Source organism: Carassius gibelio, chromosome A10, assembly GCF_023724105.1.
Source record: "Carassius gibelio isolate Cgi1373 ecotype wild population from Czech Republic chromosome A10, carGib1.2-hapl.c, whole genome shotgun sequence".
Taxonomy (NCBI): Eukaryota; Metazoa; Chordata; class Actinopteri; order Cypriniformes; family Cyprinidae; genus Carassius; species Carassius gibelio.
The window spans coordinates 21,182,576-21,206,111 of record NC_068380.1 but is presented as its reverse complement, the minus strand read 5'-3'; the positions used below and the strand labels follow the sequence as shown (position 1 = coordinate 21,206,111).

Here is a 23,536-nt window from a genome sequence, read left to right as displayed (position 1 = left end):
ATGTCTCTCCGTTAAACATAAAATATCAAAGCAACTTTTTTCTTGTAAGAAAAATAGCATGAGTAGCCTAAACATCCAAACATCTGATGATCAAAATGATTAAAATGTTTTATGATTTTTTAAAAATAATTAAATACTTTTAAAAATACTATTTTGTAGTTAGTAAGTAGTCCATGGATTCTCTGCACCTATGGTTCTTCTGCTAGGACACTTGTGTGAAGAGAACTGACTTCATACATCAACTAAAACTCACCAAATCACCAGCTGATTCAAACACACTGAGACTTGAGAAGAAAAGTTAATGAAGAGAAAAGATCAGTTAGACATGCCTAAGTGTGACTGAATTGTCCAAATTGAGTACTGGATATAAAAGTATCCCCTCTTTAGTTGTGCAATACTGTAAAAAAAAATGGTGGGTACAATATGGACAGCTATTGGGTTGTTTTTAGGGTTACTGCCCAGAGGGTTGGGTCAAAAGTTTAACCCAACTGTTGGTTGAAAACCACCTAATCGCTGGGTTTGTCCATATTTTACTCAACACTGGGTTGTATTTAACCCATCGTTTTTTTAAAGGATTTTTTTTAGTATTGTTAGGGGAAAAGTAGGGAAACTAAGATGACTGGCTGATCTGTCTGTCTGAACCTCATATTAGATCATGGAATTCTTTACTTGCTGTACTGGAATGTGGACCCTGATCCGTCTCGATTTTGCGGCCTAAAAAACAGTGTAGGAGTTTCCCCAAAGGGAACTGGTCTGTGACATAAAGAAACAGCTGGATGGGCAGCAGCCTGGACACAGAGACTGTAGCCACTCGGAGGAAACAGGGATCAGACACAAATAAAGCTGTTCACTGTTATTTATCCATGAGTTTACCATTTATGAGTTTGTGTTTATAATGTGCTCAGTGTAGTGTGTCTTAGGATGTCTCTGCTGACATCTGTATGCAAGGAAACCCTATAGGTGTCCCAGTAGAGATTTCTACAGTCTGTCCATATTGCTGTCTGTCATCAGTGTGCTTTGCAAATGATTCTTGTTATTAAAAGCACCTTGTCAACAGGAAATGTTGTAAGATAAGCAAGACTTTTGAGCTGCATAGTTTATCATTGTGAACTGGGAATCGGGGGTTTGGGCTGATTTGGAGTTTAGTGTTTCTGATGATTCACAATAAAATTGAGCAGCTGTGACTGGTTTAAGCTGGCAAACAAACACCTTCAGGATCAGTAGAAATCAGAGTGCTTCTGTTGGATTTACAAGCTAGGCAATAAAGAATAAATAGCCAGAATAAACACAGTGTAAGCAGGAGACAGGCGTGAACCTGTGTCATTTGCATTTGTGCTGTCAATGGGGCCCAAACAATTCTCATTATGATGGGCACAGCAACATTAAAGGCTGAATAATCACAGAAAACTCTCCATGTCAAACCTCTCTGAATAAATAAAACAACGAAGTTGATGAAATTGGGTTTGCAGAATGTATCTTCAGACTTGCATCATTACTGCGGTGTTGCTATCACCCTCTGCTGGTGTGGACTTATAACTTCACTTTTATTGATGAGAGGACAGTTATGCTTTCTTTTGTGTTTGTGTAAATGTTATAAGTATGGATTATGGTTTATTGAATAGCTGCAGGAATCAGTTGAAACCAATGTCTGGAATGATGAATTTCTTTACTGAGAGGACAGCAGTGTAGATTCCAGACACCCAGAGATCATTTTAGGACCATAAAAAAAGAAGCCTATTTTGTATTTTCTTTTTGTATTTTTTCATGACAATTTTTATTATATTCATGACAATTAATAATTATAAATATGAATTTTTCTTTTGGAAGAATAGCTGTTCTTAAATAAAAACAACTTCTTCTCAAATGCACCTACATTAGAAATATAATCACAGGGGTGTATTACGGTGAAATACTGCAAGTTTCACAGTTGTGAGGGCTGATGGCATTCTTTGGGTAATTTCTGTTTTCTGTCTTTGTTTCAGTGGAACCCAAGTTAAAGGACCTGCGGGGCTTGACAGTGGATGATGGAAAAAAGACCTTACTGAAGTGTGAAATTGTGGCAGGAAACCCAGTACCCATCATTAAGTGGTACAAGAATGGAAAAGAACTCACAAGCAAAAACAAACCCAAAAGCGTAAAGATTAAAAAAAAGAAACCGTAAGTTCCTATAACAGAATTATACATAAAGGGATACTCCACCCCGAAATGAAAATTTTGTCATTAATCGCTTTAACCCCATGTTGTTCCAAACCCGTAATGAACATTTGTTAATGACAATTAATTTATTTTGGGCTGGAGTATCCCTAAGAAAAAACATGACTGTATATGTTGTTCAGGCTGAATGAAGATTTGGCTTCATAGAATGTTGAGTCAGAAATGTTATTGTTGCATTTGCAGGAACAGATATCTGCAATGTGTATAATATGTGTGCTAGGTGATAAAAAAATTAAATAATTACCCAGTATAATCCAAACTGGCCTGTGCTGAGATACAAACACAGTGCATCGACATTATGTTATACTGAAATTCACTTCTTAATGACACAAGTATGTTTAGTTGGGACAGTGTTGGACTTTTGAGGAGCGATATAAAAAAGCGCCATTATGTAACTTTCTACAGGGGGAAAATATCTGAACTATTGATCAGGAAGTCCACAGAGGCAGATGCTGGTTTATACACCTGTGAGGCAGTCAACAACCTTGGAAAAACAAATACTACAGCCAGCCTGACCATCAGGAAAAGTAAGAATGCATCCTTTTTATAAGCATTAAAATCAATCATGCAAATCAGTGGTGAGGTTATATAGACGCAGGGTGACACTGGTCTACCCTGAATGATGGCAGTACCTCCCAATCCAAGCTGCCAGAATATACTGGAAAAAATGTTATAAAAACTGCATGATCTTTCTAAGCGAACCTCAGGCACTTATGTAGCTTAGGAAAGTCTGAATCCTGATAAATGGTCCTCTCTGTCTCTCATACAGCATGTAGCTTTGTCAACTCAGATTCATTCTGGTGATTCAGTTTGTCAGACCGATAAACTCAGACAGACCTCATGTAGACTTGAAAAGTCTGATTCATTCTGGTAAATTGGATTATATAACTGACGGTTATATAAATGAAGTAGTATTCAGGTATTTGTATTTATTTATATTCAAAATTAATAAATTAATAGTTTCTCTTCTTTTCAAAGTTAGGTTTTGTCATCCTGAATGTTTTTTATTTTTTTATTTTATTAATTCAGAAGCCCATATAATGGGATAGAGGTACAGAAAAGGAGATCACTGGTGCAAATAAATTGTGTTGGGAGTTATGAATCATGTTGAATGGTGAATCACCCTTAAAGACTCATTAAGCTTCATAATTTCATATAATAGTTTCAACAGAGAGGTTTTGAAAGAATTTATGTTTTCTTATTTTAAATTGGCCCATTAGTCAAAAACTGTGCTCAATGATCAGACGTATGACTTTCACCTGCTAGACGATATAAGGGTTGAAAAAACCCCACTGACACGCATATCTAAAGACCTGATTATGTGTGTCCCAGTTCATATAATTGCCGCTTTGTAGTAGAAATATTGTGAGTCATGTGTTAACACTGAAAATTTCCAACATGAAGAAGTGCACTTCAAATAATCAGACATTGGACACATCATGTGCTCAACAGTTACAGCTGTTCTTATGTCGTGGAAATATGTAGTAACTATATACAGTGCATAAATCAAGAAATTAAACACAGATATTGGTCAACTGCGGGGTGTGAGTCTAATAAACAGTGGCTCTTAAATATCAGATCAGCTAATTGGGGTTCCTCCAGACCAGTTGCAACATTACAAAAATGATCCGTTTTCTGCTCTTCATAATAAATGTCTTCTTAATGCCTTTTCTGAATTAGTGAGCAGTGCATTTGAATGATTACCAAGAGAGAAAAGTACAAGCTCTTCCATGTCTTTCCTCAGGCATTAGAACAGCAAGCTAGTATGTAAGTGTTAATTACTGTAATGGCTTGGTATTGATGCCTTACAAACCAGCTAAAGAATAAAGTTACCGGTATCTGTCAGTACACAGATTACTCACCGTTGTTCTTGATTTTAGGATGTTAAACTGTAGTTCATTAAGATGTCATACATCTGATCTGGAGGTGGAGACTAGAGCTGTGTGATCTAAATGCAAAATAAAATGCAAACACATGCAGCCGTGTTTCTGACACAGGTGTACTTAACAGAGGAGGACCATCCTTTTAGGGACCTAAAGATCTAAAAATCTGACTTTGTAGTGAGGATGTGATAATTATGCTGAGCTGTATGACAGTTTTCCTGCAGTGATGGTTGTCAGTAATTGTCTGTGGTTAACTTTAATGAGTCAGAGACGTGCTGAGCTTTGTCCGCACTTTCAGAGCTTACAGTCATATCCGGAGCCAGACAAATGCATGTATGTGGCAAAATCCTAGATCCATCTCCTTTTCAAAGGCAGAATCTCTGAATGTATGGATCCGCATTTACACTTTATTGATTTGTGGGATTTTGTCTGAGCAGTTTCTCCTCAGGTTCCCCATGTAAGCGGTCCTTTCTTGTAACTCGAGACCATCGGCCACCATTAGATACTTCCTCATACATCCGCCAAATTCATCAAAGCTTCTCATTTGACCCATTTCAAGGAAAAAGACTCTCTCCATTCAATTGATTTCACAACTGGTATTATATTCCCATAGATCACAAATCTTTCAGTAAGGTTTTTATTTTTTTAAGTAGCAGCTTTTATAATTACAATTAACGTTGAGGACACTGAATGTTTTTGATTATGTCTTTATTTTTTGGAAAATATATACAAAGCCAAATATATCACGCTCTGCAAGTCAAGTAACATTTATTTAGATATAACAGTGTCATTGTCCATCTCAGCTCAGCTCAGTTCGGATTTTGTTCTTATCTGATAATGTCAGTAATCCAGGTAAATGGATAGTTGTGAAATGTGGAGGGAATATTACTTCATTTATTAGTTTCCATCTATTTGCACAATGGATAATTATGTAACAATGCTTACAAGCGATTCACGTTTTAAACCAGAAGACAGAAAACATATGTTTTCTCATGCTGAGAGATAAGCAGATGTGCAGTATGTGTGTGAGAAAATATCATATATGGCATAAAAATTATATTAAGCAGTCAGTAAGTGACACAGCGGATAAGAACAGTTTCTGTTCTCTGTTTGTATTTGAGCTCCATCAGATGAGGTATGTTAGACTGGAACATTCTCGTGCCATTTACTGTCACTTTCGGGAACTATTTTAAGTGGAAGGACAGCATTTAACAAGGTTAAATATTATTAAATTAATAAGGTACTCAAGGTGTGCTCTATTGTGAGTAAGTCACTGCTGAAGGAGTAGTAGTGACTCTGCTTCACTTCATGCAGAGCAACGCCCTTCATCTGTGACTGATTCAATACAGCACACAGCACAGCGTCTTGTACCTTATCGCTAGCTTAAATCCCATTTTGGGTAACACTTTATTTTGATAGTCCACTTTAGACATTCTATTAACAGTAAATAACTTCGCAACTACATGTCAACTAGCAGTTAGTAGCAGCTTAATATCTTCTAACACTTTCTTTGTCAACTTATTCAACTTACCCTAAGCCAACCCTAACAGTCTAGTAGACATGTAGTTGCAAATCATGAGATTAACTTGATATGTAGTTACAAATTACTTATAGTTAGTAGAATGTCTAAAATGGACTATCAAAATAAAATATTTTGGTGACACACAACCACCTTTTAAAACAGGATTTGCCAATAATTCACTCCATCAATATGTTTCCGTTCACTCATTTTATTTTGATCAAATATAGCAAAGACCAAAGATGGAGAAATGTATAATGACATATGGGTTGCAAGTGTTAATAGATAATTTGAGTTTACAGTCACAAGATGCAATGTTGTCATGGTTTTCACCAACGGCCAGAGTGAAATAAATAAACTAAATTTTGTAATTTTGTTTCATATTTAAATGTGGTTGGCACTCACAAAAATATCACTCTCAGTACCTACAGCTGTAGTCAAACAAGATTTGTAAAATTACATTACCACACAATGGTGCTGGATGAAAAAAAAAAAAAAAAAACGCTAGGAGGTGGAAAGAAAACACAGACGTTTCCTTTATTGAATGGCAATATAATCATAGACTAGCACAGATATCATCTGAAATTACATTATGGCCCCATGTTAAACAATTATGAGTGACATTTTAGGGCCAATTTCATTTGTGTTTTGTCTCAGTGGCTACATGAGCTCATGCAGTGGATGTTTCTACTGTCTGAATCAGTGAAGCCCAGCTGAACTGCAGGATAAGACTTTCTGCAAAGACAAGGAAAGATGTCATACGTGGGGAATTTGGGTCCAGAATCATTCATTACATTCCCTTCATATGTCTGAATGCTTTTGAAAGTGGTCATCTGAAAAGGTCAGGTTTTAATTACAGTGTCTAGACATGTGTCTGCTGATAAAAAATAAAAAATAGGCCAAATCCAATCAGACTGAAATGCATTTTGGTAAGTGTTGCTTTCCTCTGCAAAACTCAGTAGGCTGGAGTGTTTTGGTGGTAGCCAAGGTCTCACTGTACAGTCAATAAGGTGTTGTGGATCGCCTAGGAAGCTGCTATAATGTGTTCTGTAAGGTTACTTATATCACTAACCCAAAATATAAGCAATGCAGTAATGCTCAGCTTGATGTGAGTCAGGCAAAACTGTAGGTGTTACTGCGGTGTTACTGCAGTGGTCAATATATTGCAGATTGTAGCATTTAGACAAGCTCTTTGTCTGTAGTGGTCTCTGTCACGCCACACTCTTCCAACTGAAATCCATTTGGGAAAAGATCCAAAAGAGGGAACACACTGCACCTTCAGACCGCATTAATAATTGCAGTATGATGAGTGCTGCACAGTACACTGCAGCAGGAACAGGAGATTTTGGCTTTTACATAGTCACCTTTATTTATATACTGCTTTATACAATACAGATTGTGTCAAAGTAGCCGTACAGTATTAAAAAGGAACAGAGTTTGTCAATAGTGCAATAAGACAATAACAAACAGTCAATTTTTCATTTAAAGTGAGTTCATTGATGATTCAGTGTTGTCATCATCCAGTTCAGCTCTCTTCCAATAGTGTCTATGCAATCAAGCTGACAATATTGCCAGTAATTAAGCATCCCCAACTAAGCAAGCCGAAGGTGACAGTGGCAATGAAGCAAAACACCTTTGTTAACAGAAATGGAGAAAAAACATTGGGAATATAAAAAAACTAGTCAGGGGGCAGTTTCTCCCCTGTACAGATGAAACCAGCATAGCTATAGACAGTAGCTTGTGCGTCATGTGCAGATCCCTCGCGAACAGAATCATACAGCGCAGAAATGTACTGTCAACGCTGTTCTGTGATTTCTCAATAAAATAGCTTAGAAAATGAAAAGTTCAAGCATATATTTGTTAATAACTAAATCCCACAGCGTCACTACTTACTACAAAGACACTGCCATGTAGAAATAATTCACACACACAATCGCTCTCACTAATATATTCATATAAATGTAATCTTTACTGTGCTACTTTATCTGTATCTGATTTAGAACGAGCAGAAATCTGTGAGAAATAAAACGACCCAAAGGCAAAAGAACTGATAAAAATGAGCTGTTATAGGAGCAATATACATGTACGCAGCACTGTGCCATAGCTCTGCACAAGGTGTTTTTCACAGCTCAAGACTTATTTGTTCATTAATGACGTCATCAGCGACTAATCAACTTCGACTTGACCTTTCATCACATAAAAATCATTTTAAAAAATCAGAAGTCGTTCAACCCCTAATAGAGACATACAACCAGGTCATTTGTAACTCTAAGGAGAGTAGTCTCAGTACTATGATACAGTCTAAATACTGACCGGAAATCCTCACAGATACCATTTTTCTCTAAGAAGGAATATAATTGTGAGGATACCACCTTTTCTAGTATCTTGGACAGAAAAGCGAGATATATACATATATGAGCCTATATACATGTTGTCCAGCATAGCAGTGTTAAATAACATTCAAAATAACAATAATTAGTTGCAGAAATTAACTAAAATGAATATTTTTTATTTTATTTTATTTTTACGTATAAAAGCTTCACTAAAATAACAAAACTAAATATTCAAGATAATATCTTAATATTTTGTGCAGTTTTGTTCTCATGCGAATTTATGTTGTGTTAAAGATTAGATATTTTTACAGGAAAACTTAATGGAGATGCTGGTCAAGAATATATGTATTTTTTACAGTGCCAAGTATGAAACTTAAAAAGATGAAGATGATACTGTAGTTGTGAGATAGATGATAGAATGGTAGCATGGGACACCATCAGATGAGAAACAATGTAGGGAAGAGTTTGATTTTATATTGAAGTCATTTGAGAGGTGGCAGTTATAGTTTGGGGTCTGCAATAATACTACAGCGAGAATAAAAGTTGTGTACGTAGATATGTGGGGACATGTTTGAACGAGGCATTTAAGGAATGCGTGGATGAGATATAAAGAGAGATTTCTTACAAAGATTATCTCTTTAGGTTTGAGACTTTAATCTTTGCAACTCTACAGATCTTCTGTATGCAAACAGCTAAAGACAAAGGAAAACATGAAATAGCATCATATGACCCCTTTCTTTCATTTTAAAAATCATTTTAAGATTATTTTAATTTGAATAATGTGCACTAATGAATCAATAAAACCAGGAACATGATTTCATGTTTACTTTAAATTCCTGTCTCACCATTACACAATTGATTGGCCCACAGGCGGTGTGTGTGTGTGTGTGTGTGTGTGTGTGTGTGTGTGCGTGCGTGTGTGTGTGTGTGTGTGTGATGGATGATCCTGCAGCACTGGCACCAGTCGGGCGGGCTGTTGGAGGTGAAGATGCTAACACACGGTCAGACGTGACACTGTGTCTGACTCCGGCCACCCAGCGCTGTGTCTCATTGGTCAGTGACAGCAAAAGAGAATTTCTTTAAAAGCTCCTCAATGTTTGTGCGTCAGCAGAGAAAGGCAGCGTTATTGAATTGCTGCCCAAGACCTTGTTCCGCATTTGGTAATAAAACTCTTGCCTTGATGTGTTTGGAATAAAAAGTGTCTCATCTCCTAATGCACCAGTAACCCATCACCTGCCGAACCGATGCTGTTTCCCCTTACTGAGCAGAGATTATTTCAGCACAGATCTTGAATTACCATTTTTTTTATAAAAAACATAAATAATAATTTCAAGTCAAGTCACCTTTATTCATATAGCGCTTTAAACAAAATACATTGTGTCAAAGCAACTGAACAACATTCATTAGGAAAACAGTGTCTCAATAATGCAAAATGACAGTTAAAGGCAGTTCATCATTGAATTCAGTGATGTCATCTCTGTTCAGTTTAAATAGTGTCTGTGCATTTATTTGCAATCAAGTCAACAATATCACTGTAGATGAAGTGACCTCAACTAAGCAAGCCAGAGGCGACAGCGGCAAGGAACCGAAACTCCATCGGTGACAGAATGGAGAAAAAAAACTTCCTGTTAGAAGGATTTAGAATAATTTCTCCTTTCACTCTATTGATACTTGCATTTAGCAGGTCAGATATTTGAATGTGTCAGTTTGTTAATAGATTTATTATACTATTTATACTGATACCATATTAATTCTGAATACATTGGCCTTTATTATCTGAGCAATATAATATTTAGTATTTATTTTATTTATTTATAATACAAACACTTATGCGTTTTGTTTTAGTGACCCAATCTAAAAGATCTTGTAATGAAAATAATGTTTTGGTTCATTTTGTCATGCTTTTTTGCACCTAGTTCACATTATTATGCCAATGTCCTTTGAATATACTAAAAAAAAATGAATAAGGTTTTGCTATCTAAAACCATTATGTCATTTGACAGAATGAATTGTAAATTTGTTATTCTACTCTTTTGTTGTTGTCATTTTCCCACATTATACCGTATAGACATAACATTTCCCTTCAGTATGTAGATGTTATCTTTATATACTCAGTATTAACACTATGTAACACTGTCCACTGAAAAAAAAACCTGAAGCCTTTGTAGTTAGCTTTTTTTAAGGAGTAACTTTCAGAAACACGTAAAGTAAGGTTAATAGTTGGTCTCTGTGGGTGCTGTGTACAGAGAGATGAACAGTAGCGACTCTTTCATATCACAGCAGTCACTAAATCGTGTTTGGAAACATGTAAATCTTCCTTTTATAAGTAGCATGTATGGCTTTTTCGTAAGGGTCCATTTTGAGAAAACCATTGAAAACCATTTTATTTATTTATCTTTTAATTATTGAAAATTAAGCACACTTAATTTTTTGGCAAACAAAGGAGATTTACTATTAAAATTAAATCACGGAAGAAATGTTTTGTGATTAATCCTTTGAAAAATTATGTTTGTTTCATTTTAGTGGTAGTAGCAGTAGTAGTAGTAGGCTATACTGTATGTACATTCTACTGAAAAATAGTAATAAGCACAATGTCTTCAAATGAAAACATTATTTTGACGGGTTGCCATGAATACCTTTACAGTTCTGTGTATGTAATATGACACTAGTTTTACTCGAATCAAACATTCAAATGCTCATGAAGTGACTCTCAGTGCAGTTCTGGAGATGTTGTTCATGTGTTTACGTCCTCATCTAGTGAGACAGCAGACACTGAAATCACCGTGAGTGTCACCTGTGCTTCAGCATGTGTGTAGTAAATGAAGCCGTGCATCTGCACCATTCATTAACAGAGATACGGAGAACATGGAGGATTCATATTTAAATCAACTTTTGCGGATTAATAGTTACAGATACTAGTCCATGTTGCGATTTGATTTAAGTGTAATAAACTACTTTTGATTCATTAATTAGAAATTGTACAAATTCCGTGACATTCCGCGTTAAACTGTGAATTCCGTTGTTATGACTGGATTCCATGATTCCGTCTGTGTTTTCCACATTGCGGAAATCATAGGTCCCTATAGTTGTTACTGGTATGTCAAGCAGGACGTTAACATCTGTCCATTCAATGACAGTCCATTTCCTTTCTGTGAGAGTGAGGGTCTGTTGACCTGACCTTATAACCCTACACACATACACACACCCTCGTGTTCATCTGAATCCCAGCCTAATGGCAGTAAGATGTGGGACAGCTTAACAGGCCCGAGGGGACTTAAACCCCTCTGTATCTGCCTCATTTACCCCTGCGGGGGTTGATGACACATGTTGTGTGGTCACTAATCCCAGCTCATCTGACAATGGTAAAAAATCATCAGCCCACACCAGTGTTTGAGGGCTTATTTAATATTAGTAGAAAGCAATGTGTATGCTTGAGTGCAAAAAAAGTGAGTTTGAATTAAATAATTTAAAGATCTTATAATGTAAAAACATACATAGACAGTAAGGATGTCAAAGATGCATCTAAATGTTGCTAATCTGTTAAACAGATGGCCTCTGTCTGGGTTAACTCACTAGATTTGGAGACTCTCCCGAAACCTGTCAAGTCATATTCCACCCCAAAATCAAAATGAATTGTATTGCACTAGGGCTATTAAGACAGGTTTTAGGAAAGTTTTTCATGACAGTTAAGCACATTTTAACTTTCAAAAACGCTCAATACTGTAAATCAAAAAAAAATTATAAAATAATAATGCCATTTATTTAAACTGACTTGACAAAAGATAAGAAAATGTGTGTTATACTAATGGAAATATGATGATAATTGTCATTGTTGACAAATCTGAAAGTGTTAAAGTAATGAGAATTTGTGGGGGGACCTTAGTGTCATGAAAATATAAAATATAAAATACTGAATACGACCGAAAAAAGAATCTTAACAAAAACAGGTTTAATTATTTTAATGCAGAATATAATTTCTTGTTTTTCTTGAGTGCTTTATAAATAGAATATTTTTAAACTCACACAAACACAGTTTAGTTTCAAGGTGCCTAAATATATTAACCTGTTTCATCATTCCATGTTATATAATGGCTTTAAACATGAATCACACTATCAACTGTGAAATTGGCTTCATCTTGAGATCACTGAAGCGAATTAATCTAATGGCAATGAAGGACTAGTAATGAACAACTTATGAACAACTAAAAGTGACAAAAACAGTTAATTAGAGAAGCCCTTGCACGCTGATTTCCGGTGTGGCTGCAGTATTCCCTGTGCTGTCTTTTCCTCATGCAGTATTTATTGGTCCGTGATGGGGGTCCTGGTCCGCCTGCGATCTCTCGGCCCCTGAGTCAGCGTTCCTACAGCATGTACAGACAAATGTGATTATACAACAATAAAGAGCAGACTGGATGTATACCTACATTACTTAAACAAATCAATTTAGCCTTTAAAAATCAGCTCTGTGATTTAAAAACAGGCATTTGATTGAATGATGCTTTGAAAGACTCATGAAACATTTCCATTCATATTTTATTCTCATTTATTATCAGCAGCACCAAAGCCTTTTTGAGAAAAGATCATATTTAAAATATAATAACTTTGGTAATTCCTTGTGTATCTACCAATAATCTTTTAAAATGCATACATGCCTATATACATTTTTCTTTAATTAAAAACATATTTTGTGAAAAGTTTCAGCAAGATACCTCAAGTATCATTGGTTTGTAATATGATATGAAATACAGTACGACTGGGAAGTGTCCTTTGAGGTGATATATTTCACCTAAAACTATTTTAAACAGCAGTGTGTGAATTATTGTATAATTATTATGCCTGCCATTTTTATGGGATCATATTATAATAGGTACTGTACTTAGAATATTGTAATTTTAAAAGTGAATTTGTTGAATGACAATGCTACTATTAAAAAAACAAGTTATCATTAAAAATGAAAAAAAAAAAAGAAAATCTTTTTTTTCTCTTTTTTTTCAAATTTTTCACTTTCATATAAATTTTAAATATGTAATCTAAAAAAAATTTTTGTGGACACATTATGCATCAACTACCATTGCATATATATTAACTAATGTTAATATCTGCCATCACTCACTCTAGATGTCAGTAACGGTTATAAGCCTTTGGGAGAAAAAAAAACACTAACTCGACCACTAATAGAAACAGTAGTAGCATATTCTCCTAAGAAACAGCCCATCACTATGTGTGATACAACTCTATCCTCGTCCACAGCAGAATCAATGAGAGAGAGAGAGAGAGAGAGAGAGAGAGAGAGAGAGAGACTGTCTCATTCGCTGCTGTTCTTCCTAATTGGATCAAGCGCAGACTTCCCTGACTCTCTGCTCAATGTTCATATTGTGGACGGATCGAGACGACATACACAGCGAGAGACAGAACCTGTGTTTGGTGTGATAGATAGAAGAACAGGGAGAAAGAGGAGGGGTAAAAGATGGGGTGTGTGTTCTCACTCCTCATTCCCATCTACTCATCCTTCCGTTTGGTTCTGTGCTCAAGTCTTTACTGACCGCTCCATAGAGTCGGCGCTTTGATCGGACAAGCACCAGCTGCTTTTGGATGATTCAGTCATTTTCAGCAGCAGCAAGAGTGTGAAAGCATGAGCTGCAGCCCCCTCCTCCAGCCCTGCCCCCAGGTGAGTGCTGCTCTCTCCGGGACTCTCTGAGACGGGATCCACCCTCACACGCCTGCATCCACAGCATATGCCTTATTTGTAGACTTCTGCCTGTGTTTTTCTTCATGCTCTGTTGGAGACCATGAGAACAAACCTGGGTGACAGAAATTAGAACCACGGAAGTCTTCATCTTGCTCTTGATTAACGAGGTTAGGCAGTTGAGCATCGTGTCCGAGTCCCTTCCCCCTGGCTGGTGATCTGATAATGGAAAGAACACTTTACGAGGCAGCATGCCTGCCGCAGCATTAGAGGAGGACTGTGCTGCTGCTTCTGAGAGACAGAACGAGGGAGAGAGATGAAGTCAGAAGCGGCGGAGGACGTCTCTGCCAGACCAGAATCTCAAGAGGCTCCTTCGGATGACTTGTCTGAGGTCGCCACGAAAGAGTCGCCCGAGGAAGCGGAGGAGGACGTGGCGGGGGGAAGCGATAGCTCTGAGCGTGCTCCTCTGGGATGCGTGCCTGTGGCCGCGTGCTGCGTGTGTCTCGAGCTGGAGCGTGTGAGTAACTGCATCCGCTCAGAAAAAATCTGCATCCTGCCCATCCTAGCCTGCTTGCTAAGTCTGGCCCTCTGCACCGCCGGCCTCAAGTGGGTCTTTGTGGACAAGATCTTTGAATACGAGCCACCGACCCACCTTGATCTCAAGCGCATCGGACAGGATCCTATAATATATTCAGACTTCACTCACAATACACCTTCCACAGTCACTCCGACAACTGTGTCTTTCCCCGGACAGTCCAAGGTCTTTGTGGAAGGGGAGTCTACAGCCAAAACCTTTGAGGTGCACTCATCGAAGGTGCCAGTTTTTACACCCACTGCAGCAGTGACTGTCCACACAAACTCTGTGTCTCCACCCAGCCCCAAGAGCACCTTCAAACCCCTCCAGAACGGCACTGCAAACCAGTATCCATCACAAACTCTGGAATCTAATGATATTGTTCCAGTGACCTGTAAGTACAATCTGTGTTCATGTCATAGAGGCACTTTGGGATTGCATATGAAAATTTTAGGTCCAGGTCTAGTTACAGCTCAAAATAGGTCTCTGCAGTGAATGATCAAAATAATTATGTAAACCCCTGTCAGTATCATTTGTCCATTCATACAGGATCAAAGAACATTAATTGTTTATACATTTAGGCAATGCTTCATAGTGAGGTAAGAACCGGATGTGAGTGCTTTTGTTCAAAGTAGACGTGTTGCATCTTGTCAGTTGTGCAGCACACTCCACTGACTAAGCGTTGGTGCGTTGGTAGTGACGCAGATGACCTTTGAAGCTACTTGACGATTATTGTGTCAAATCTAAACACTACTACCGGTTACCTGCCCACACGAGTTATATCAAACCCCAGTCACGACACAAAAGTGCATGATAATGCAGCATTGCTGCAGTGAGAGGAGGACACTTCCTATTGCCTCTGCTCCATTTCAAGGTCAGAGTCTCCACAAAGACTAGCCAATACCCTTCCAGAGGAAGATGATCATCAGTAATATTATCTGCTTTCTACTGTGACTTTGAGAGCTTGAGTTATAACTGCTGGAGGACTGCCAGACATCCACTCTCGGATCTCGGATCTCCCTCCCTTTTTTCTCTCCTGTTTCTTCTTGTATCTCTGACACTTTTAGTTTCCTTAAGTCAGTCTAATAATGATGCAGCACATGTATCTGCAGGTCAGAGGCAGGCCCGACTCCAGAATCAAATCACCAGTCAGCAGTTTTTGAAAAGTAAGATCCAAAGATCAGCATTTATGTGAAATAAATAGCTTTTGTAACATTATACACTATACCATTCAAAAGCTTAGAGTCAATGTAATTTTTTTTTTTTTGAAAATACATTATAGAAATTCATACTTTTTTCAGAATTTTCTAATCCTCAAAGAAACCTGAAAAAAATTATACTTCGCTTTTTTCAACATAATAATAATATTAATAAATGTTTTTTGGTCTGCAAGTCAGAATAACAGAATGATTTCTGAAGGATTGTGTGACTGGAGTAATGATGTTAAAAATACAGTTTTGAAATCACAATAAATTACATTTTAAAATGGTTTCAAATAGAAAACAGTTATTTTAAATAGCCAAGTAAAAATATTTCCAAATGTTACTGTTTCGCTGTACTTTGGATCAAATAAATGCAGGCTTGGTGACCAGAAGAGACATTAAAAAGCTTGACTGGTAGTGTAGAGGCAACTTTAATTATTCTCTAATTTCTAGCTTTTAATTGGCATTTATTTAATATAAATGCTGGACAATAACAAATAATAATGATTTTTTTATATATTACACTTTTTTATAACACAATAATGCAGAATAGTTTCTATACTGTGATAAATGCTATATCAATTAGCACTGCATTGTTCATATACTTTATTTATTACCTGCTGGAGATGACTTGAAAAAAACATATATTGTAAAATCTTAATTTTTCCAAAATTTTCAGTTTTTCTGTGAAAACAACTGTTTTCATACAGAATAGCTGGATGCTGTTGTTCATTTTAGGAATTTCCTTGCATGACTTTCTGAGCGAGAGCGCCCTCCGGCTTCGAGTATGAAACGCTCAGTGAAGTTAATCTCGCTTTATTCTGGGTCAGAATAAAACATCAGATAATTATCCTGTCGTTCTGAATTTAAATCTATATTTATTCAGACTGGCTTTTGAAAACCTCAATGTGAGCCGACCCCAGCATAATCTACAGCCCTGTAATGAGATGATTTATGCTGAACACAATACCTAAAAAAACAAACAAACTGTGGATTCTAACTTAAACGCCTCTGATTCAAGAAATCTGTGATTGGCTACATTGCTCAATGCTGCAAAAACACACTGAAACAGAAATCGATCTCCTAAGTACAAATCATAATGCACTGTATAGTTTGCCATCTGCAATAAAATGCCATTGATTAGGCTTTAACTGAGGGTGCTTCTGATTTTGTTTGAAATCTAGCACCACCATAGAACCGGGACTGGTCAGAGGTCATTATCGTGCAGATATTGATTTATTTCAGCAGAGAAATATTTTTAATAGAGAACTCACCCTAGTCAGGCTGAACATCACATTTATTGTGATGTGAATGAAAACAGAGCTGTGCAGGACTACTATATATTTAATGAACTTGTGAAATTTGTTGTGTGTGTGTGTGTGTGTGTGTGTCAGCTGGACGCATTACTTCTTCAATGTACAGCCCAGTCCAAGTCACTGAAGGCACTGTACATATGTCCCTTATAGCTTCGTTCATTGAAAATTAAGATTATTCTGACCAGACTTCATTTGTGCTCAGACCGGATGTGGTGGGCACCATGACCACAGCCAGAGCTCTTCAATGACTCAATCTCCATAACCTCACTTATCCACGGCACCCATTTAGCTGCAGATGAACACTTTGCTTGAATCAAGTTCTGCTGGGAAGCTCAAAGACCCTCCCACTGTGTGCACTGTGATCAATTGTCCAGGCCTGAAATGGGAATGCAGAAATTTCAGCCTAAATCAATAACAGACAGCAGATCAGCTGACTAACAATGTTTCAGTAATTTTGATAGATCGTGCAGCCCTAGCTGCTGCCTCACTCTGTTAGTATTATTGTGAGTTATGTATTGTATGTGCATCTTAGGTTGCTAAATGTTTCTTTGGAGATTATTTAAGTTCTTGGTGTTTCTCTAAAGGTTTATAGATCAGTGTGGTGGTATCTGAGTTCTTCAAAACACCAATAAAGGGATGATTCTCTAAAGAACTTGAGAGTAAATCTTTTTTTGTGGAGCTTCAAGCAAGTGACTGCAAGTGACTGGCCTCATAGCTTCATCAGTCTGCTTGTGTCCTTGAGCTAAGAGACAGTTCAACCTTAAGTTTAACATTAGAGTTCCCTACTGATGTGTATTATAGGTAGGCAGAGGAACTATCTTAGATCTTGTATATATTTTGAGAAGGCTTGCATGAAAGACCTGACTCATATCTTACTGCAATATTTCAGTGGGACTAAAGTTACAGTGCTGGATATATTGATGTCCTTTGTTGTAACAGAATTATAGTTGCACGTTTCTTTGACTGTGGAAGATTAGTGTTCAGATAAGATTAAATCTCCTCTGTCACTTCTTTGTGGACTGGATTCTTCATCTTTTTTATTAAATGTAAGGAAATCCAGGTGTAGCCTTCATAACGGTTTACAAACACTAAATCTGTGCTCTTCTGTGATATAGGATTCATGAGAAGGCTAGCTTATGCGAACAGGCAGTTAAATGGTGCGTAGTGCTAAGTACATGATAGTAAACACACTTAAGCCATAGGTATCTATCCCATAAAACATGCTGCTCATAAATGCACAGCACTGTGAACTCATTAAATAATGTATAAATAACTTCCCCTGGACTTCTGAACTGATGGCTTTATCGATCAGTGCTGCACGTCTCACCAACCTTTTAAAATGTCTTTCTCATGATGTCACAGACACATTTCATATGTTCATACCATTGCCATCAGAATCTAAAAACTCATTGTAGAGGATTTATTACTTATGGAAAATGAGTCAAAAGAAGCTTCTTTCTGGAGTGTTCTGTGATTTTGTTCTTAATTTTTTAATTTATACATTTTTCTGAATCCACTTACTGTTGTTTCCACTTTATCCTTTTTAATTAACAAATAATGTTAATGTGAAGATGTACATTTCATAATATGGTCTGTTCTCTTGCAGCTTTTGTTCAGTGTAATTAGGTTCATGCTCTGCCTTCAGATGCAGTGTCATAGTGCTTTTTTAACTGATTTCAAGGATCCTTTTTACATTATCACATACATAAATATCCTACCTTTATCATTCAACCCAAAATTATGCAAACATATTACCATGACTGGATCTAGGAGAACTATATTCCTTTTTACATGTGCACACAAAAACATCGCTAATGTGTAATAATAGCATGCTTCATGTAAGCGTACATCATCTTTTATTAGCCGTCTCTTAGGTGTTTCCTGTCCCATGAGGGCCATATCCACATGGTTTGAAATGTTAATGAAGCTCATAAAGTTTCTGCAAGACTCAAACGACACCAAGGACATGCCAAAATGGGTTTCAATCCCCAAAATGGGTTCTTTTTCTTCATTAGACACGTTGCATTGTCTTAGAGGAGCTGTGTTGAATTCATCCTTACATGAAGGTAAAGTTATGTTAATCAAGGAAATGCATATTACACTAAACCCAAATATAAATCCAAACAGTGTATGGAGATATGATTGTGAAATGGAGCCATGGGTTTGATGAATTCATTATTATAATGGAGAGAGACCAGCTGAGGCAAACATCTCTGATTTAATTATGCTTGAATGAAGTGACATCTGGCAGTTATGAGTAAGGTAATGATGCCGTTCTGAACAGAATCCTTGAATGGCCAACATGTTCGATCCAGAGACTCATTTAAAAGTCATTTAAGTCAACCGCTTCTGCCTCAAAAAATGTCCTTGCAATAGATTTTAGGTGAAAGTTTGGTAAAATCATGCTTGATGTCTTGAACATTAGATCAGTACTAGTAAAAACAGTCTGAGTGATAGTGAGACGTTTGATAGTGGCTCTCACAGTGCAGCTACATCATGTGTGTTTCTCAATGCACATCATTTAGTTTCTCAGTGTCTTGTGACGCCTTTAGTATCGCAGAGGAAAATAAATCTGTCTATGTGTTATTTGGCCTTCTGCAGGCCCTGGATTGATTGCAGGACTTTTCCTGAAACATTATGAATATGCAAATATCGCACGTGTCTTTTCATGACCTTGTTTGGTGGAAGGTAACAGGGTTTGAATGGAATGCCAAAGGCATTGTGGGTAAAGCGAATATATGATACACTCCTGAGAACAGACGTCCCTTGAGTCTCTGCTGCATAATGATATTGGTGAGATGCACATCAGTCTTATATTACAATGCACATGGACAAGGTCAGCGAGGCAGGAAACAGGAAACACTACGCCATCAGCGACTGACGTGATGGCCACTGTTTATTTCATTGCATATTATCCAGAAAAAATACATTTCTTGGAGGAGAAATAGTGCTTGCTTACAGTGAGATTTTAGAAATGAGTGTGTGTGTCCAGTCTGACTGTCCCACCTCATCTGCTGCATCTGTGGATCAGTGTGTGTCTGTGGAGAGCTGAGCTGGGTTTTCCTAATGATCACCTTCAGAGTCTCATTAACGCCGGACACTCACAAACACATTTAGTTTCCTGGCCATGTACATATTGTGCCAAAGAGTGAGATGCATGTGACAGTGTTGTCTGTTTGTGTGTCTGTCTGCTCTGGAGATTGTGTGGAAATAACATCCCCCTCCCAGCAGCGGCTGATTTCCCAGCCGTCCACTTAACACGCATCTTTCTGTGTGTTCTTGCTCTTCTGAGAGTCAGCAGCATATAATGAGCTTTTGAATGCTAATGAGCCGACTTCTGAGTATAGACAAAAACCTCCCATCATGCTTGATGAACTTTGATGTGTGTCCTTCATATGCTTTACATGACACTTCATTTATCCCTCTTATTATACAGTGACCATAAAATATTTACACTTTAAGATACACTTCCTACACTTTACAAAGAAAACATTTCACACACAAAAAAACATAATAGAAAGAAAAGAAATGTTTATTTAGTTTGAAATGATTAAAAAAAGTCTCTTTTCACTGTTTGTGATGTCTTTGTGGAAAATGTTCACTGGACACCTGTGTGATATTCCTACACCCCCTAAAAATAACAAATAATTCATTACAAATACATTTAAATACATGACACATGTTTCAATAGATTTCAGCAGAAATTACATTAATATTTTAGTTAACCATAAATAATTTGGAAGTGTCCTGCTTATGTGGGAAACAATGTCAAAATGAAAAAAAAAAAACTCTCAGCTAATTGCATTTAATATAAATGCATTTAACATGCAATCAAGTATCCAAAAGCAATACATCCAGTTTAAACTACATTATTTACATTATTTCTGTAACTCCTTTATCTGACGCAGTGTTTGGAGCAATACCCACAGAGAACAACACACCTCCCACACACACACACACACACACATCCCTGAGCACAATGACCTGCTCAGTGTCATTCAGTGTGTCTACACACGTAATGGTCATTGACTGAGTTTGAGAAAATGGCACAAGCTCATTTATTTATTTACTTATTTATTAATTTATTGTGTATATGTTTTTACTCATTGGTTGACTTACTGAATTTAATTGAGTAGTATCTACTGATCCTGAGTAGATGTGTGTAACTGCATTAGTATCAGAAAGTAAGCTAGAAAAACATATGCTTTACTGTTGAGAAGTACAGAAGAAAAAGAGACCTCTGTTTTCAGGAGACTATATACTTTTTATATAATGAAGGAACAAAAGCCTGTGTTGGATATATTTCCCTCTTCAGATAAATCATATTGTATATCAGACATCAGCAGTAATGTAGTGTCTTGTTACACTGGGTTATTTGTTACCATAGTTGGTTACCACGATGTAGCCCATTCTTGTCTGGGACTTTTCTAGAGACACTGAATTGTCATGCTATGTCATATCAGTAACAGTACAGTAGATAAATGTGGATGAACGTTTCATTGCATAACGGGATGACCTTATATGAAATGTTGCCCCAAATTTAAGCCAAAGTGAGATGTCTTAGAAGGTTTTTCTTCCTAGAATTTGTCATGTGCCAGCTTGTGCCCAAAAAGTGACCTACTTTAGGTAGCTAAGGCTCAAGGAATCATGGACATTGCAACCATTGTAACATACTAATTCTTCCAATAATTATGTATTTATTCATTTAAAATCATCCATTACTAGACCAGCCAGTTCATGCACATGTGATTTAAGAGCTAATGTTTTCACTGTATGTCTTAATAGTGAAGCAATTAACAAAAGTGGTTACAAAAGTGTATTTCAAGGATACAGGACTTCTCATGACCTGTCTTCACAGTATCATCATCAGTCTGTCCTTCTGCACAGCTCAATGTGATTAATTGTTTTGAGGCAAAAGGGGTTTCCTTACACCATCTGTCTCGTAATCTTAGTGGTGTGCATGCAGAGGCCTTAACTGACCATATGACTAAAAACAGACTCTTCCCCACCTGCTTTGCTTTCATCCTGAATGACCTCACACACTCTCTATATTTTGCTCTCATCTCTTTACCTACTTTACATTATTGGTGCTCAAGATAAGTATCAGTGTACTGTGTTTGGCAGGTTTTAGATTTTGGAGGTCATGGAGACAAGGAAGACTTCAAATAGAAAAATGATGCTCTTTTCTCGTAAAATAGTCAGCAATCACTGAGAGCTCCTTGACCACCACCTAGTAACACCATTAGTAATCCATCTAATATCACATTTTGTATTAATCTTCCTGCCTCTGATTTAGATTTTACCCCTTCTGGTCATTTATTTTTCATTTTTAAGATATTGCTATACTCAACAGAAGGCAAGATTATCTACTCTTTTATGAGACGAAAACAGATTTTCATTTTAATTCGTGTTCTGGACTAATTTGTCGGGATGGATGAATGATTTCAGAATGTTTGCTTATTTTAATACCACATGGGGTCTGTAAAGTGTATAAATAAATTTATAGTCAGTAGTTTAATTAAATAAATAATTTAATCTAATGAATTCAGTGTTAACAACTGTTGTTTTTACTGTTTATTTTATATGAAGTGCAGTATTTTCTACCCTGGTTGAACCAATGCCGACAGCACAGCAATGTTGTAATTTATGAGAGTAGTAATGTTGCTGACTATTTTCAGGAAGTGTTCAAGGGTGACTATATATTTATCCTGTAGATTATCATGGTCTAGAGCACATGAGCCAGCCTTCTTTCCAGGTAGGCACCTTGGTCATGGTTACATAGATAAGGAGTTTTGTTAAATATTAACTAGTAAAGTGACAATCCCTTTCAAAAAATTCCAACCTTATTGTTGAGAAATCAGAGACTAAAATTATGTGCAAATGAAGTTTAAAATGAGGAACGTCTGTGTTTTCTCTGTCTGACATCTGTAAACGTAATCAGCTGGTGTGTTTAACAGCCATCTAAATTCATCAGTCAGGTTCTTGTTTTAAAAACTTCAACTCAAATTTAAAGTGTCTAGGGTTTGCTGATGTGTCAAATCTTTAAATAGTGCCCTTCATTATGCATGTCCATTAGAACAGGAGAACACTTCTAGTCCCATTACACTGCACAAGAATGTCTTGGCATTTTGCACTGCCGGAAGGTGTGCTCTTTAAGCACATTACACGAGACCGCTATGAAAACACATTCGTTTCCTGCTGGTTATGATGAGTGAGACATCAAACATGTGGTTGATGTGGTTACAGATAAACAGAAAATCCCATTCCATTACTGAAGCCGTTGACTGGGCATGTGCAAAATAAAACATGTAAACGCTGAGAGAGGCAAGGTATGACCTGGTCATGAGTTCCTGAAACCTGCCACACCAGATCCAACATTTAAGGAACAACGTCAGTTTCAGTTTTGCTATTCTAGATTTTCTCTGCAACAGTGTGTCATGTAGAGATTCATCCAGCCTTTCTGAAATAGAGCTCTAGTATGTTTACTATCTACTTTCAGGATAAATACTGAGTTTATGTCCTCAGCTAATGACCTAGTGCATTTGTCTGTCCTGATTCTAGGACTTTAAGCGAACAGCAGTACTGTACATTGCAGATGTTGTCTCACATAACTTTGAAATCACTGTTTGAGAGAAGAATGCTTTAAGATGTCAGACACAAACCTTGAGCACACAGCACTCACTGAGTCACTGATAAACCTGCAGTATGATTCAGCAGTCTCTCCAGTAGCATCAGGAACACTGTGTTTTACATCTGAGATTTAAACCCATCTGAAAGAAAAAAGTATATTTCAGATTCAGTATGCTTGA

At 37.0% G+C, this 23,536-nt stretch overlaps 1 protein-coding gene across 9 annotated transcripts in view; it reads left to right on the top strand.

Annotated features, from left to right (window-relative positions):
* Nucleotides 1-23,536, top strand: part of LOC128021554 (pro-neuregulin-1, membrane-bound isoform-like) — a 135,082-nt gene that overhangs the window by 97,063 nt on the left and 14,483 nt on the right. For 7 of the 9 annotated variants that reach the window (XM_052608855.1, XM_052608854.1, XM_052608859.1 and 4 more), the window contains exons 2-3: nt 1,983-2,157; nt 2,620-2,741. In XM_052608855.1, coding sequence (XP_052464815.1) covers nt 1,983-2,157; nt 2,620-2,741 — 297 coding nt within the window. Of the gene's footprint in view, nt 1-1,982; nt 2,158-2,619; nt 2,742-13,227; nt 14,604-23,536 lie in introns of those variants that run through there. The other 2 variants (XM_052608860.1, XM_052608861.1) reach the window with 1 other exon arrangement.